We start from the raw sequence: 18,513 nt of genomic DNA, 5'->3' as shown, positions 1-18,513 counted from the left end.
GTGCTGGAAAGCAGACATGGCTTATCAAGTAGCAAATATTTCGGCCTCAGATAATTCATTCACTCCCAGTGTCCCATTTCCAAGTAAGCAGTGTGTGTGAAAATGCAAGTCACCTTCTTATGTACATATTCCACATAGAAACAGTTCTGTCATGATACACACATCTGTACATTTAGCTCCAAACAAGCAATCAAAGTTTGTTTTTTGAAAAAAGCGTCTTTTCTGTAAGACTGGCCTAAGCATTCCTAATGTTTCAGGATTTAGGCTGTAGAAGAAAAGGAGTGCTCAAGTAATGTCACAATGTGTCAAAATGTAAAAAAAAAGCTTCAAAATGAAAGCATTAAACATGTTACTTTCTTTAGGCAACCCTGAATAAGAATAACAAAAAGAAAACAAGTAAATGAAAATGATGCTTCATAATGATGTGGTTTATCACATGAAAATATGTCAGCAACAATAAAGGCTACGACAATCTACTGTACGGTGTAGCTTATCTCAGAGCTACAAGTGTTACCACAGCACGGTGTATGCTACGAAGGGTGCTCACCGGTCTGGTGGTGGATGGCACCGGTGTGAGAATAACATCGACCCATGTCGCAGCTCCAGTCATCACAGTGATATTATGCCTCACAGTGCTCTCATACCTGAATATAAACAGTAACATAAAATTTAATGCATAATTTTCAGGTTTGCTACTCAAGGTTACAATAAAAAAAGAAACCGACAAGGCACAAAAGCTTTTAGTAGAGAAAACACTTAACAAATATTAGCTTGCAGCTTTGCAAGCATAATTAATTTGCATGCATGCATCTAAGAGCATGAATAAACATGCGGTGCATGGAATGCACTTACTAGTACCTACTAACAGTGCTTGCATTTTAGCTAACGAACACTGCTTTTACTTAAAATTGCAATTCAAAGCTTGCTTGCTGCATTCATGGATACGTAGTCATCAGGCTCTTTAATACAGCTACTGATACATGTAATTACTAACAACAGTGTTTGTACTTTTATCTAACAAATATTGCTTTTACTTAAGATTACAACTGAAAATTTACTTGCTGCATTCATGTATGCCTAGTCGTCATGCCGTTTTATGAAAACAAAGGGGCGCATGTGGCAGCAGCTGTGAAAATAACAGCAACCAGAAACATCTAACATCTTTAGATACTTCTACACCATCCACCTTTCCTATGACTAATGTAGCAGAAGCATCAGACAGGCACTCACCCTGGACTGGACACGTGGAGAGCATACTGGCCAGGAAGCAGAAGCCTCCAGAACTCTCCTCTTTCTGTGGTGGTTATGTTGTGGTTGATGCCTTGCACGATGACCGTAGCTTTAGGAACAGCCTTGCCTGTGCCAAATTCTTTTACCACTCCTTTCACACCCATGTGAACCTTAAATTTTCAGAAAGCACAAAAGGAAACAAAAGGTGTTACTACAATCACATTGTAGTAAACACCAAAGATGTCACTGTGTACAATACCTAGGCATTAGTTGCAATACTTGGACACCTATTCTAGAAATAGAAAAAATAAAAGCTTTTTACTCATTGAAAAACGATGTACACCATATTGCAAGTGCATTGCAAGGTTCTATAGAAAGCCAAATGGCTTTAAGTTACCCTAAAACACGGGCAAAACACACAGTGCTCTTTGCAAAACAGATGGGCCCATTGTCTTCTTTTCTGTAAGATTAGATCGAAGCACTACAATAACTTCCACAAGCTCACAACACAGCCAGGCGTTTCTTTTTTTTTAAAGAGCACTACTTACTACATTTAAAACAATTAAGTCATGCAACATAGTAGACAACCCCAACTAGCTTACAATGTGGCACAGTACATGCAATTACTAAATAGGTCAAATATGAAACAACCTGAAGAAGCGTGTGTACCAAGTTCTCAGTCACCAAACATAACTATGCACATAAATCAGTGTGTACTTTATGGGTTCTTGTTTCTCATACATCAACTGCTTAGTGAACTTCCAGGAACAATTAAATACAAAAAAAGTGGTGCCAACAAACTTCATTGAATACCAGAGGTAAGAATGTTCATGTAAGTCTGTGATATCTAAAATGTGGAAAAAGCTTGTTTTTGTTATGTTACATTACATGCCATCGAGTTGCTTTTGAATTCTGGTGACACCATGAACACGTAAATGCAGAGATCTGCTTAAGACAAGTTCTTTAAGCTCACTGAGACACTTCCCTGTGGTGTGAAGTATCTTGCCTAACCATCTCATGCGCAGGTACCTCACTGCCAATGTGAGAACCAATTAAAATGGTCACGATAAACTAGAAACTGGCCATGCCATCACAGCCTCTGGTTACCGAATTTGAAAAGTTTTGAACCCCATCAAACAAGTCAGCAAATGGTTGAACCAAGGTTTTCCCTTATGCTTTCCCGAATGAAAATATTCATGACTTGCAGCTAATAACTCTATTCCTATTGTCTCAGTAGGCTCTTACAATACAAGGCAAATGCAGAAAGAATTAGCCAAGAATTAACATTTTTGGAAAAAAACTCATATAGCCTAGTTTTACGGCTTTTTGTTCTTTCAACAAATGAAAAAATAAAGAGAGGGAGAGAGATCTCACACAAAAACAAATGGAAGATACTCATGCACCACTGCCTGGAAGAATGACAGAACCTGTTCAAATGCCTTGTGCAAGACAGGAACAAGCAGTTTCCCATTCCTCGCCTCCTGCCTTTCATTTCACACACTACATTCATGCCTGAGTGAGCAGCCAGACAACTTCTCTGACAGGTATGCACTTCATATTTTCTTTCCAGTGCTCATGACCCACTCTGGCTGCCCAGCAGCTAGCCGAGATCAAGACCAGTTGAGCAAGATCTCGAGTGAGTGTTGAAAGAGAAAGAAAGAAAGAAAGAAGGAAAGAAAGAAAGAAAAAATAGAAAGAAAATGGTGCCATGGGCAAGTTACCCTTGCACTTCTTTCAATGCAGTTCTGCTAAGGGGATAGGCAGGAAACTGCTACGGCAACAACTTTTGGTGCCTCACAGGTGCAGCCACATCTTCTAAGGAAGCTACTCCTTCTGACTAGTATCTTATATGCTCAGTCACATTAGCACTAAAGAGTGAAATTAAAGGTGCTGGCATAGCATAGGTGAGCAATTGACTAAATTCTTTATCGAATGTTACAGTGGGTATCAGTTTAGCATCTACTGAAACGTAAAGCAAATTACACTTAGGATATATTTAGCAACAAGAAGGAATTCTGTTAAACTTAAGCAGGACCCAATATGGTGCAACCAAATGACATGTGAAAACTGTTTGACCCTAGTCGAAGTTCTTCAAAATATCCTTCTGTCATCAGTCAAAACTCCGAACTCGGAATTCATAATAATTTGAAAATTAATCTATGATATTCCAGACACACAATTTAATGAAACCAAGACATAACAGACATAGAATAGTACTTCTGAGGGCTGTACTGGACAGGCTGCAACAAATTATGCTTTAAGCCTTTATGATGTCATTGTCAAAAGGTTTATACCGGCCGCAGCAGTAACAGCAGAGTAGCAGCAACGTCAGAAATGGACACAAAAAAAAAAAAAGAAGCACAGCTGCGCAACAAATTGTGTCCTGGCATCCAGCAGATGTAACAACAATGTTTCATTTATCCTGCAGCTGTTGGAAAAGATGACTGGTTTGTGGTATCACACATTCACTTACATTAAAGAACTGTTGTTCTCAAGTGTGACTAAGAGAGTAAAGTAAGTTAACAATTACTGATAAGCAAATACTACTCAAAGGAGAGAAAGTACCTGGAAGCAAGAACTATGCATGCTGTAATGATTCCCCTTATCAGTGCTGCTACTGTTATGCAAGAACTGAATTCTGAGAGTTTCTCTCACAGGTGCTGTGTTGCCATGTTTGATTACATTGTCCATGAAAATAAACGTTGGGTAAAACCTAGCAACTGAACTGGAGAAAATGAGAGTGGCATTGTAGAAACGCACAAGCAAGTGGCGACAATGAATACACTCTTGCAAGAACACAGAAATGCCAAACATTCTGTACACAGCAGTTTTTATGAAGTACTGAAGCTTTCTGGCATAAATCCTAGAGCAAAAATGTCAATAATAAGGCTATTCTCCTTACTCCTAATTTAGTCAAAGCAGAGGATGTGCTCAATGCAAACGAAGTACATAGTATTTTTAATGTCCTATAGATTGCATGGTGTCACCTACAATCTGTTAATAAATGACCTCAGACTGGACACAGTGTTATTAAAGCTGGAAAGCAGTCAAACTTCAAATAACTGGTAGAGTGCTGTGATCAGAATTCTAGCTTCACAGTCTTTATATGATAGTGTAAAGAATGCACTTTAGCTGAGTCGACTAAAATAATGCCCACAAGTCAACACTCACACAGCACCATTTGATAGGGGCACATAGCACTTTGAGGCAAGAACACCCTCACAGCACTGCAAATACAAGAAGGCCTTCTTACCTGTTCCATGTAGCTCAAGAGGGCATTTTTGTTTTTTTCCCATTCGCTGACAAGCGTGTTTGCCATTGGATACTTGCAACAGGATATCTCTAGGGTGACTTCATAGCAATTTGTGTAGATGTAGCTGAAATCCTGCATGCTCCCTTTGGCAAGAGAACAATGCAGAGAATGTAGGCAGTATTACTGATGCAAGAACACAAGGAAGACAGGTGCAACATTAATCACCATATCAGCTAAACCAGGTGCAGTGCAAAGCAGTCCACTGACAACAATTATGTAGACTTTAAAACGTTGTGTCAAGAACAATGCTTCTTAAACGACATCATTGCAAAAAAGTGTACACAGAAGCATGAAGAAATGCTTCTATGCCAGTTAACTAAATAGAGCCCAAACATGGCAACCTCAATCACCGAAACAGTGGGGCAAAATAGCTTAACTATCCGATTTGGCCTACAACAACAAAAGTTATTAAATTTCACTGAATAATTGGCTCATTGCTACATTTGTTCACGTTGGCTTGCCCCACTTCACAGCGCAGGACTGCAGGTTCAAATTGTGCAGGCTGTTTCCAGTGTAACTAGTGAGTAAGCAACATGTTATTGATGCTAATCAGTGAATATTCCTGAAGTCCATAGCATTGTTTTGGAATGTGAAATGTCAACAAAGTCAGCATTACATGGAGCCGTGGTTCCATGCAATCAGATTTGTTTCAACATGGTTCACAGTAAATAATCACGGCATTTCAGCACCAGTATATTTATTTATTTATTTTATTTATTTATTTAGACTCAATAAAAGCTTTCTTTCGCCGTGGATGCAGCAGCCGGCCACCTGTTGCAATTTCTCTCTCTGATGTTTTTTTTTTTCTTTATTATACCGCGTTTTTGAGGCATTAGTGCAGCCATTTGTTGCGCGACCAACAAACGCGCACCGAGGCACTATAGCCAGAACTTGTAAAATCACTCTTCGGTTATTTGATTCTCCGAATCCTCATCTCCCGCAAAAAGAAAAAAAAATAGAGGGGGGAAGGAGGGGGTAAAAATGACGACGTAGCTATATTCCGCAAGTTTTCGTTCAGGCTACTCGATAGCAAAACAGGCTTCTCGAGAAACAACCAGATGTAAAGCAAGCGCAAATAATCAGAGGTGTGTTCTTCGTGGCCGTGGATAAATACGGCGCGGAAAACAAGACATGCGGACGGCCCATGCGCTGCCTCACTTAATTATCCTCCTGTTAATATCCATCCCCAATTCAGGATCAATTAATTTGTCAACGATTAATCAGCGCTTACGAGGGTACGTGACGTGCATTTCACATTAAGAGCAATCACAACGGTTTTATAGGCAGGGAGGACGTTCACATCCTCTGCACCGCCGAACACGACGCTAGCGCAGCTGTGACGACGCGCAGATGAACCATTCAACCTCCGCGCACAAATAATTCCTGCAAGACGATCCCATGCGTTCCCTTTGAAATGTCACGTCTGCTTGTTTCACTAGCAACGTCAGGGAAAGAAAACTGCAAGGCGGCACAGATTTCAGAACGCAAACGCACGGTCTGCAAATTTCAGGCGCAAATTTTGGTCGCACGCAGTTTAGAGGCTACGGTCGCGAGGGCCTATATAGAGAGAGGAAATGAATTCTTATCTGCGCCAAAGAAAAAGAGCAAAAAGCACTTCGAGCACACTACTTTGCCTGCTAGTAACGCGTGCGACAAGCATCAAGGAAATGAACATCGAGCGATGACTACGCTGCCGGGCAAACCCCCGACGACAGACAGCTTCGCTCGGTTTTTGCCGTCAGAGCGGAAGCCGCCCCCTGATTTCGGTTCTGCTCGGCTACGCAGGCCGTAACTGGTTTTCCTCCGTGTGCCCCACCGCGTTCCAAGCGAGCCTTTTCGCTCCCCGTCTTGCATTTTTTTTTTCTTTTTTAGGCGACCGCTCCTGACGTCTCCGCCAGCGGCTGTAAAAGCAAAAGCGTCGTCGCCCGGGGTCGATAAAGCCCAGGGGCGCGAGGTTCACGTGGTTCAGGGAGCGCGGGGAAGCGCAAAGGCAAAACCTCTCCGCGGACAAGATTGCATTTCGGAGCGGCAACGGATGTTGCACGCTGCACCTCACAGCACGATGCGACACGCCGTCGCCGCTGACGGGTGTGACGGACGTGGAAGTGACCTTTTAAAGCTGCTCTCGCTCGGACGATCCAAAGGAAGTAAAAACGACCGCACTACGCGGCGATTGCTTACCTGACACAGGAATCCATTCAGCACCGTTGGTAATACCGCCGTCAAAATACTCCTGGCACTGAGGGCTTCGAAACATGTCACTGTGTGTCCTCGCGTATGTACCCGCCAGATGTCGAAACACGTCGTCATCGGGGGTCAGGTTGGGGCTGTCCATCGGCGCTTCGGGCGAGCGGAAGTCATATGGGTACACGGCAACGACCAGTCCGCTGTGCAGACTTCCCGAAAGAACGAAAGGATTGAGAACTGACCATTTCATGATAGCTAAGGTCTCCGGCTCTCTGCCCACTGTCATCTTTGTCAGGTCGGTTTCGCTACCTGGGAAGTTACCGTTCAAGTCCACAATATGGCTGTTAAAGCGACCCGAGTCTCGACTGGCTCCCTCGCAGTCACCTTCGCTAGCATTCGCGTATCCGTCCGGGTTAAGCGATGGACAGAAATGCAATTCTGTGTTGTTGACGAGCCGCGTGATGCGGCTGTCGGTGCCGTAGTTTTCCAACATGTATTCCGCAAGATACAAGAGAAGTTGGCGCCCCAGTGCCTCGTTGCCGTGGATGTTGGCCGTGTACCTGAACAGAGGCTTGCCAATGCTCCGTACGTGAGCATCGGTGGTGATCTTCAGCACCCATAGCTCGCGCCCCTTCACGCTCTTCCCGATGCTGTAAACAGACGCTAGCGAACGATGCTTGTTAGCAAGTTCGTGCAACAAAGTCGTGGTCGCATTGTAGTCCAAATACTTGGCCACGGGGAAAGATTCATCACTCCCACTCACAGCACTCGAATGAAGGAGCGAAACTAGCGCGATCACAAGTGGACACATTAAACACCGAGAGCGACTATACACGTCGGGAGCACGGCTCGGCGCCATGTTTGTCGTCAGTTGAAGGTGCCCAGTGTCCCTAACTGTTGGAGCGCAATCCCGCCAACACCTCCGCTCAGTTCACAGCAAAATAAAAATAAACGTCACTGCAGATTGAGCTATAATAGTAATGCACCTAAGAATATTTTGTGGCTAACTTTACATCCTTTTTTTAGTTTTCTATATTTGCGTACATTAAAAACCGAAATCGAAACTTGAAGGCGCACCTCTTGGGGCGCTTTTGTCAAAGCTACATCATTTGATGTAGCTTTTGACAAAGCTACATCAAATTCGCCTTTCTTAGAATATAATACAGCGATCACACAGTAGGCTTGACTTCATTGAAGAATTGATAGTAACCGAATTTTCGAGTGCAATCGAAGCACGAAGCGCACTTCACGATGCGCACTTGAAAATATGATCGTGAAAGCCCACTAGAATATGCTCAGTCATATCCAATCTGCACCGGCACATTTATTAAAGAGAAACGTTTGACAAACAGTGAAGTTGGGCTAATTGGAGTGGTATATATTCTCTCTTTAAAACAGCGATCAAGTTCGCAGGGAAAAACAGACAACGCGCGAGCTGTCATAACAAATGAAAATGCATTTCCTGAATGATAAAATAGTAAAATAAAATATAAAAACAGATAAGAATAAAAGCATAAATAGATTGAACCCCCACAAAAAAAAATAGCGTATATATATATAGGTATAACTGGCGCGCTCCTCATGGGTTTGGCTGTCGGCGCGCAACAAAAATACCACGCGGGAGCCCTCGAGGACATTTCTGTAAATACTCTCGAAACGAAGGAAGTTATAATACTCTTCTAATGTGCACGCACTCTAACGTGTGTGTGCCCATGCAAACCACAGAGAGAGTGACTAGTACGTCCTCAGACTTTACCCTAAAACTTCGCGGATCTTTTCATTGCGATACCTCGAATGTTGTATGCATATGTCTCAGTGCACAGTCTGCAGAAAAGAGTGTATTGGCCAAACAGAAACCTCATTTTGAATACGCTTTAATAACCACAGATCGCATGCTAATACGCTTCCTAACCTAACATTATTAAGCATTCTTTCCAAAAACTCAGGGCCACTATACTTGAATCGATCGGGCTTTCATTCCCATCACGATCGCGAAGTCCGCGAGTCTTACTTATCTATAAGTTTAACACCGTGTCATCTCGCATTAACGAAAGCACAGGCACACTAACCATTTTTGCCCATTATTTATAAGCATCCTTGACATTAGCCGTGACTGTGTATGCCATAGAGACGTAGCTTTCTTTCAAGAACCCTCTATTATTCTTTCTCTCTTCTTTTTTCCCTGTTGTGTCAATTCTGTGTCACATAATGTCATAGTTTGCACACGACACTGTATTCCACCGTACATATGCCAATAAAAGCCCGGCCTAGCTGATCATTCATCCTGCTCGCTATGACGACTACTAGCAGTGTGAGTGTGCTTCACCTGCACCCTGAATCTACTGCTGTGCGATGCCTTATTATCTCCATGTTTTTTTTTATTATTTTATGACCTTTTCATTTTTTGTTGATTTCAAGTGGTTTATATTATAATATTGAGTAAACGAACGATTCATTTCGATCTGCGCTGTGCGCCACGTTACCTCACCGACCGCGCTTCCTCTATAAGAAGCACTGACATCCCCTCCTCTCTACGGTCACAGGGACGCTCCCGCTACTCACAACGAGATTATTAAATATTTCTACATGCCCAGAAGGGTCTTTCCACCCCCTCACCCTAAGTTGAATAGGGCGCAAGCCGTTTCGCTTAGACTTCTATAGACCAGCACATATCCGTGTCTGTCCGCTCTCCACGAGGCTTACCCCGACGTGTATCGCGACAACGCCTGCCCGTCCTGAGGCCAGACCTTTACTCTACCTCACATGCTCTGGGAGTGCGGGTCGACATACCCCAAGTTCATCAAGAAGGAGTGGAACTCGCTTCTGCGTAGCCCCGCTCTAGAAAAGCAAATCCTGGCCGTCCGGCGTGCCCGCGACCTGCTGGTCCTGGGCTAGACCTGCCGGTCCCGACGTGAGACTAGCCGGGTGTGCGACGAGTTCGCGTCCTCGCCGGACCTGCAATAAAGCTTATTCACTTACTCACTCGCGCCACGTGTATCGCCAATGGTATCGCTGTATTTATGTTGTTTTTCTTGTTGTTATTCACAACTTTATTTGATGTACCGCGGGTTTATAAGGAAGCCCAAAGGCATGTACATGCTACTTCGACAAAGGCTGGCCCACCAGCCGAAACGTCAGTGAAATATACTGTGCTAATTTAACGTACGTCGTACGTTAAATTAGCACAGTATATTTCACTGACGTTCCGGCTATATATATATATAAGCCGCCGTCGTATATATATATCGTGCATAAACTTCCATCTCACGTATTTACATTCCTTTTTACGGTTGTTTCAATGTTTTCTTGTTCTTTGAAGTATGCTTTGATTATCGCCACGTATATAAGTTAGGTGAAGATAACCTTAGGTTTTAAAATTAAACTCTGGGGTTTTACATGCCAAAACAAACATATGATTACGAGGCACGCCGTAATGGGGAAGTCCGAATTAATTTTGGCCCCTTGGGATTCTTTAACATGCACCCAATGCACGGTACACGTGCGTTTTTTGAATTTCACCCCATCGAAATGCGGCCGCAGTGGCCGGGATTCAATCCCGCGCTCTCGATCTCAGCAGCGCAGCGCAATTACCGCCAAAGCCACTAGGCCACCACGTACGGCGGGCCTAACCTAAAGCGAAACTTAAGACAAAAGCGTACGTTGAAGAAAAGACCTGCCTGGGACCACAATTCAACCACTGACGCGTCATCGCTCGTATAAGCGAGGTAAAGCTGCCGCTACGTGCGTATGTGTAACTTGTAAAAAAAAAAAAAAAAAAATTCAATGCGGGCTTCTCCACAACAAGAGTACTTGTAAGGAGAAGCCCGCTCCGCCAATTCTTTTTGTGCTATTTGGAGATTTGGGATGAGGGCGATCACATACAGACGAAAACGACGAGATATAGCAAAAGGGGCTCACAGTAATCATTTGCCCGTATGTGTATATCATATTTATCAGTAAATAACATTATATCTCAATTTTTTATCTCCTGTATGTGTAAACCAAAATACACAACGTAAGCATGCTTATAGATAAACAAAGAAATAACAAATTACGCAACAGCCGCAGGTGGATCGAAGCTCACTCTCGATTGCGTCCGCCGGCACTAGTTGAACTGACTGTGCCGTCGAAACATCAATTGTGACTGAATTTGAAAACGCATTGATTGCCGCCGTCGTCACGCTTTCATTAGCAAACCGTGGACACAATGATCAAGCGTGTTTGATTTGCCACCATTTCTGTCTGCCCTCTCAATCCTCGGCCCATTCACAGTTTGGGTTGTGTACCTGCCGCAGACGAATATCTCCTGTTGACTCAATTGCGGCCTGACAATTAATGGGCATTATAATCGTCTTTATATACATGTTTCATATCTGCTTTCGTATTCTTTTGACTATCGGCTACCTGCAAGCGCAACATATATGCATGGTGCGCGCCCGCCACACTCTGCAGGTATGACGGCGTAGAGCGACCAGTAGGTGAATGAAAGCACGCGCGAAATGACGCACGGACATCTCGCGTCATTTGTTACGGGGGCGAACTTGGTTTTATTGCCATAACAATTACCATTTGGATACTCAAAAATTCATACCGGTGTCACACGCCACTTTCGATCGCGATCAATCCTGATCCGGATCGAAATTCTCGACCACGATTCTCCCCCTCCCGCAGATTGTTGAAATGAGCCTAACGCGACCGAGAAATTCGATCGCGATTGAAAGTACGCCGTTTGACACCCGTATAAGGCGCGTTTGCGCCGTCGTCGTCGTGCTGTCACGGTATTGACGGCGCGCATGCGCGACACGCATATGTGGAGAGCGTAAAAGTCAGATCGATACGGGAAAAGAGGCGCGGTGAGTTTGACTGCAAAAAATACGCACGCGCATACCCGCCTTCACGTCGCTCCGCGCGCGCTCAGTTGGCTCTGCAGCGCAGGAGCATGGACGAAAGAAAGAACCGAAAGAGCGGCATCGGAGTCTGGGCAGCGCATGGGGCAGCGTTTCCGCCTTCCGTTGCTGACATGCGAGCGTTGTGCGCTCAAACACTATAGCGTTCCCGCTGAGCAGCTGAATTTCGCGATCTGAGCGGGAATGAATAGATCGACGTGTACACTTGAAGCGCTACAAATGACGCCGACAGTTTTCCCTCGGTCTCATTTCGTACCCCGTCGAGGTGGCCATTACGCGCCTGCGTTGTGAGACACTTATAAATTGATGCAGTAGCTGCCAGCTATATAGGTTGCTGTTTCTTCAACTGTTAACGTTGGTTTCTGCTGTGCACAACAGCCAACATGCGTGTCGAATGGTGTCCCATAGGGAGACAAATTTGTTAGAACACTGTCCGATAGATACGAGCTTCGGCGAACGAAATAAAAAATAAAATAAAATAAAGCGGGCTGCTATTGTTTCGATGCTTCACTTTCTTTCTTTTCTTTTTAGAGCTTCCACGTAAATTTAATTACTACCGCACGCTTTCGAGTTTCGGTGCTACGTACCTTACCAATGCCTCCTTTTACCTTACATATGGGCGGAAGGAACACGGACTAATATAACGTAAGGATTATTTTCGCTAGGTTTTATAGTTTCTTCTCCGTCCGCCGTTCGCGGCCTAGCTGTCGACTACGGTGAAAACGTTGGGCGAATATTTATAACAGATCTGTTATATAACGATCTATTCTTCGCCTTCGACGCTGTTTCGTAGATCCAACTACGGTTAATTTGATTCGTGTTAGCAAACTATTATATATATATATATATATATATATATATATATATATATATATATATATATATATATATATATATATATATATATATATATATATATATATCAGGCACGTACCCAAAGGGCCCCCCCCCCCCTCCCCGCCCACGCCATCACTTCTCACACACATTCCTAAAGTGCTGCCAAATTAATGTAGACTTGACAGCTATTCGGCGGTCCACTTTTTGCTGCCTTTTTCACTCCTTTTGGATGGCGGTAGTCATCGGCATCTCCTGGGGTGTGAAGGCCATGCAGTTTCCTCATCGATTTGGTGCCCACGCGATTAACTCGAGATGCATTCAGTTGTCACCGTCTTTTCGGCGGTCACGCGCATCGCTGTTGCTTCGTTAGTTCAACCTTCTTTGTTTAGACTTATCCATGGGAGTGATGGGACTAGGAAAGGGATTCGGTTCGTGGTCTGCTGGTCTGTATGCAGGTATAACGAGTTGCGGCCAGAGAAAACGCCAATTGCGTTTAACTTTTCCTTTTGCTCCATTATTTCCTCGAGTAACGGCTCGCCGCGACGCTGCCAGATTCTCGGAACGATATACCCGCGATATGAGTTGGATAAGGTGGAAAATAAAATATGAGTACAGCGTACGTCCATCATCAAACCGCGGTGCAATAACCAAACTCATAGGCAATTAATATGACCGTCACCCGTTAAGTCGTCTGGTCTTTCCCTAATTGTAGAGCTCTTTTCGTGCAAAATTGCCAACTGGACACAAGAGTCGCAAGGAGTTGAGAAATGGGGCGTACCTACTAAGGGAGAGGGCCAATTGGCAGCAGCCAAACAGGAAGGAAAAGCGAAAATTAAGAAATAAGACCGTTGTTTATGAAAATATTTATGGATGAACATCTTCTTATTTAAAGAAAAAGGAAGTGGAGAACAACTCCGTGTGTTCTGAATGACACTTCTACTGAGTTATCAGTCGAGCCGCCTAACGTAGCCACTTCTCTGCTGTGCTTATGTAGGCGTTTTTCTAACCTTCCGCAGTGGGCGTAGTACGTCTAGAATCGCAGCGTCGTGCGCCCTACGCGGTTTTACGGGACTGGCAACCAAGCATCGTTACGTAACTCCCCAAATAATACGATTCGGTTGTGGCACTTAACTTGGTAGAGCATAAACGAGGGATCCAAAAGAACTGTGATTGTTCAGCAAATATATATTTCTCTATAATTCTTTCAGAGCTAATTAAAAAAAAAACGCTACTATAGTTGAATACAAATTAAGTATGCAGTGAAGTCCCGCCCACGCCCTCATAACCTCCAGCCACTGTTCCTCTGCGAGGCTGCAAATAATTCGTACTTCAAACTTTTCCTGTTACCAAGATAAGGCGGTAACCACAAAAATAAAATTTGCGCGTATTTTATACCTTTTGCCTTGCCTATTATAGTGGAATGGCCAAAGCCTAATTCTTTATTGAACTGAAATAACATGCTTGCGTTGCTGCAACTATTTATTGTCAAGTTTCACTTCAGTTGGCAGTGAAGTTTCATGAGTAAAACGGGTTCAGCAGTGAAATGAACGGCACCGCAGACTTTTGAAGAGTGAAATGCGCAGATTCAATACACTTTGTCCATGTCTGTTGCACATCTCATTGCTTCCGCCGATCAAAATACTTTTCAAGAACAGCAGACGCTCCGGAGGTATCAAGTACGACGCCATTTTGAAAAGGCCGCATGACGACGATTTTGGTTTCTTCTGTGATTGGCTGGCGAAGTAACACAACTCCGCGCTATCCGCGCGGTTTGTGTGCCTTTGTTGCCAACTGCTGCTTTTTTTACGTTGTATTCTACTAAAGTAATCGTTATTTTACACTTCGGCTTCTTGTTCTTGGCAGCGTTCTTCCTGCGCTTCTTTCCTGCGCAAGTCTGTTTGACGTAGTTCCTTGTTTGCCAAGTAAAGGAGAGGTGTATCGCACAGGGCGTACTTGTAAAATACATCTTATTTCATTTCTCTTTTGTGGGTTTACGCGTTTTTATGGCGAATGGTGGACGTTATTCACATTTGTAGTAGTAAAGTACCCCCCCTCATTTGCATAGAAGTTACCTTGGGTTGCCCCCCCCCCCCCCGAAAAAAAATCCTGGGTACGTGCCTGATATATATATATATATATCAGTGAAACACAGGATCACAGGATTCGGCATAGAAATAGTTCAAAGAATAGAATCACGTAAGAAAAAATAACAGGACTTTATACTGACGTTTCGGCTGGGGTCCGGCCTTCACCAAGAGTGCTTCTTTTCTTTGATATATATATATATATATATATATATATATATATATATATATATATATTGCTGTGGAAGAGAATTGTGGTGGCTGCATATGTTCCATTTGCGTCCCTCTTATATTGCTGCTGGTAATTCATGAATCGATTCATGTTATCGGAATCAACCAACTAGCTCGTTTAACAGCATTGCGTAAGTGTAGACACGAAATTTGACACACAATTATTCTGTATATTTTAGATACAGATCGTTTGCGTAACAACATGGAAGTTATGGGGCATATGAATTCTTCAATAGGATACGGCGTGCCTCGTAATCATATATAACGTGGTCCTGGCATGCAACCCCCGCGCTACATGGCAGCGCGTGCGCTATTAAAAGAGAAAAAAAAAGAAGAAAGAAATGCCAAAACCACGATATATGATCATGAGGCACGCCGTACCCTATTGAAAAATCCATATATGCCCCATAACTCCCATATCCAATATGGAACATATGTGATCCCACACAAAAGCCCGTTCTTCCACATGATGTTATTGGAGGGTTATGACGAATACTGCTTTTTGTTCTTTTTTTTCACTAGGTATAGTTGGCGACTCCGGATTAATTTTGACCACCTAGCTGGGGTTCTTAACGTGCACCCAATGCACGGTACACGGGTGTTTTTGCACTTCGCCCCCATCGAAGTGCTGCTGACGCAGCCACGCACACAAAAACACACACGGAGACAGAATTGTGGAAGCCGCGTACGAGAGCGCAGGCGACAAGCGTGCGCAGAGGCCGGGTCCGTGCAGCGCACCGCTTGCCTATCATGTTACACGATACTTGACCACGTGCTTACGGTAGAAATCCCAGCATCCTCTTTGAATCTCATCATCTCTTTTACCTTTATTTATTTCTTTTTTTTTCATGGCTTTCGACTTATTTTGTTACATGACGCTCCCTCGTATAGTTTCTTTACTCCATGTGCTAAAACTTCGTTTTGTACAAAGAGGTTACATATACTTCCCAATAAACGCAGTGGTAGACGAGTCTGTTCGTTAAGTTCAGTATTGAGCCCGCACGACATGCATTCAGTGCTCACATGCAAAGTGAACAAAATGTAACCCAGAGCTGCGCGTATGTGCTATTGCATTTACCACAAAGAGCAACGTTGCGTTGCTGGTAAGACAAAACTGCTTGATGGTGAAGGAAAGTGCAATGAAATTTGTCGCGACATTTTGATCACTAAAGTGCAAAGATTCGTTAAATAGAAAGGGGATACAATGGTACAAAACCTTCTTGGTTTTGTACCATTGCAGTACTCAGCATCGTCTTCTAGCTTTGTTAATTACAGTTAATATGTGACGACTTTTACGATGCTACATGCGCGCTCTCCAGAAGCGACGTGCGTGGCACCAAGCACGCTCACGAAGGAGTTGGCTCAGCTTCAGGGCGGGTATTATAGGTGGTGCTCAGTGCGTAATGCTGGAATTTGATATTGCATGTGCGTGCCACGCTTGCAGTACTGTGTATCGACGCTCTGGGCGCGCGGTCGAGGGTCGAGGTTCAAATACCGCGCTGCATCGATAACGTTGACAGAAACGCTGGTTGACTGCAAGCAAGCAAGATACCATGCAAGAGACAATCGTCGGCTACGGGCGTTGGTTGACCTTGCTAAACAGCATTCGGGATAAGCGTGCCTAGAAATATCATACCATGTGTTGGACAGTATTGTATTTGTCCAAATCTACACAGCCATACACAGCACAAACAAAAGCTCGAGAGACCCGAGACTTGAGAGCTTGAGAGTCCAAATTTACATGAGCCACTATGAGCCATTCCAGTGCGAAGTTGTAGCCGACTGCATCCAGATTAGGATCCCAACGGTTCGCTTTCTGTTTTCGTTGTAGCGTAGTTTCGGCGCTTCGCACCTTTATTGCTTTTGAGAAGTTGTGAACCAACCTTCTGGGCCTGGCACGTGAATTAAAACGAGCATGTGAGACTGTGACATTTCTGTTTGTGCTTGGAAAACTGCTCGCGAGGTAAGCCCTTGCGCGAAATCATATAGCGCGCTTTGATCATCTGAGATCTCGGTTGTGTCCAGCAGCGTAATATGCTTTTAAAGTAAGCTTATGTACACTCTATTGTATAAAACTCCGCAACACGGCATCTGCACTAGCAACGAACCTGTCGAGACGAGATGTAATCCCGAAACTTCATCCGTTTGATTTACGCAATCCTCTTTCTATTTAACGAATCTTTGCACTTTAGTGATCAAAATGTCGAGACAAATTTCATTGTACTTTACTTCACCATCAAGCAGTTTTGTCTTACCAGCAACGCAACGTTGCTCATTGTGGTAAATGCAATAGCACATAGGCGTAGCTCTGGGTTACAATTCGTTCACTTTGTATGTGAGCACTGAATGCATGGCGTGCAGGCTCAATACTGAACTTAACAAACAGACTCGTCTACCATGCGTTTATTTGGAAAGTGCACAGTTGTGCTCATTCTCAAGTGTGCTGGATTCGTTACCATATCGGAATGGAAGGCATCCTGCAGATAACCTGCCCATGGCGTGGCCTGACTATGAACATATTGTAGTCTCGTAACTTAATTGCATAATTCAAGCTAAAGCCATGTTGTTGATCGGCGTACCGTTATTCCTGTGTTTTGAATTTTGAAATTTTCTTTGACATTTTATTAGAAGCTTCTTTCCCACATGACAAACCCAAAACTGATTTATGTCAATGTACAGAATCCAACGCAGGCAACTTAATTCAGTTATATCTTTACTCTATATGCAAGCGAATACACTGATGCTCAAACACATGCTTCTAACTGAGTTTTGAGGATATTAGGTAGCATTTTCAAGATTCAGTGGAAGAAATCCACATTCTTATTATCATAACATATGCACCTTCCTATGACCGAGTACCGCATAGTTACCGCATGCACTCAGCTTGGCTTTCACCTTTTTGTGAAAGGAGGTAGCAGGGAGACTAAATTACATTTGTTTGTATTTTCCTTAATAATACACTTATAGAAGTGCCGCAGCTTATGTGAGTTGTGTTGAAGTCCTGTACACACAACGTGTCTTTTGTAAACAGGCTTCTTATACCGAATTATTTCAGTTTCCCATGCTCCAGAGCTCCCAACGCAGATATTTAGTCTACTGAACAATGGATTTGCAGAAGTTGTAGCAGCTGCCGGTATTATATGGTCATAATTATCAAATAGTGATGTATGGTTCTATATTGACCTAGCTTCCCCTGGTTGTGGAAAGTACACCATAGTCTGCTATGACAGTTAACGTTTGTGTGTGTTTGTTTGTTTGTGTGTTTGTGTTTGTTTCATATTGTTGTCTACCTGGTCAGTTCTATTACCACAAGGTACAGAGCAGACAGGGTATGCAGCATCCATGGTAAATACCCAACTGCAGAATTTGCATTCACAGTCTTCACGAGTGCAAATTACACACCTATAGGCTTTCAAGTGCTTGGTCTAGCTCACATTATGCTCACATCATCAATTGAAAATGGGGGCAGGGGGCTTCTTAGTAGCATATTTCACACCACAATTTACATTCAATAATTATGTACTCAATATTATCAGCAGAACATTGCAGTCTGTATTTTGGTGCATCTACTATGTTAAAGTTCTTCAACACCTCAATCAATTACCAGTCACGTTGACCGAGTCGCAGTTGTGTTCCACTGCTGCGCATGAGGTCCTAACTTCAGTTCTTGGCTGCCACAGCCACATTTTAATGAAAGCATGCTTGTATGCATATACTTATGTGC

At 43.5% G+C, this 18,513-nt stretch overlaps 2 protein-coding genes across 3 annotated transcripts in view; one reads left to right on the top strand and one right to left on the bottom strand.

Annotated features, from left to right (window-relative positions):
* Window positions 1-7,601, bottom strand: part of LOC142575286 (carboxypeptidase D-like) — a 52,384-nt gene extending 44,783 nt beyond the window's left edge. The window contains exons 1-4 of the mRNA XM_075684520.1: window positions 6,725-7,601; window positions 4,484-4,626; window positions 1,231-1,400; window positions 548-644 (exon numbers count right to left, since the gene is read on the bottom strand). Of these exons, the coding sequence (XP_075540635.1) occupies window positions 548-644; window positions 1,231-1,400; window positions 4,484-4,626; window positions 6,725-7,589 (1,275 nt within the window). The 5' untranslated portion in view covers window positions 7,590-7,601. The remainder of the gene's footprint in view (window positions 1-547; window positions 645-1,230; window positions 1,401-4,483; window positions 4,627-6,724) is intronic.
* Window positions 7,602-16,561: 8,960 nt separating this feature from the next.
* The window catches only part of LOC142575284 (transmembrane protein 248-like), a 29,107-nt gene continuing 27,155 nt past the window's right edge, over window positions 16,562-18,513 (top strand). For both annotated transcript variants that reach the window (XM_075684519.1, XM_075684518.1), the window contains exon 1: window positions 16,562-16,752. The gene's annotated coding sequence lies outside the window, so the exon portion shown is untranslated. The remainder of the gene's footprint in view (window positions 16,753-18,513) is intronic.

Source organism: Dermacentor variabilis, chromosome 3, assembly GCF_050947875.1.
Source record: "Dermacentor variabilis isolate Ectoservices chromosome 3, ASM5094787v1, whole genome shotgun sequence".
NCBI lineage: Eukaryota > Metazoa > Arthropoda > Arachnida > Ixodida > Ixodidae > Dermacentor > Dermacentor variabilis.
Note: the sequence above shows the minus strand (reverse complement) of the source record. Positions and strands in the feature narration are given on the sequence as shown.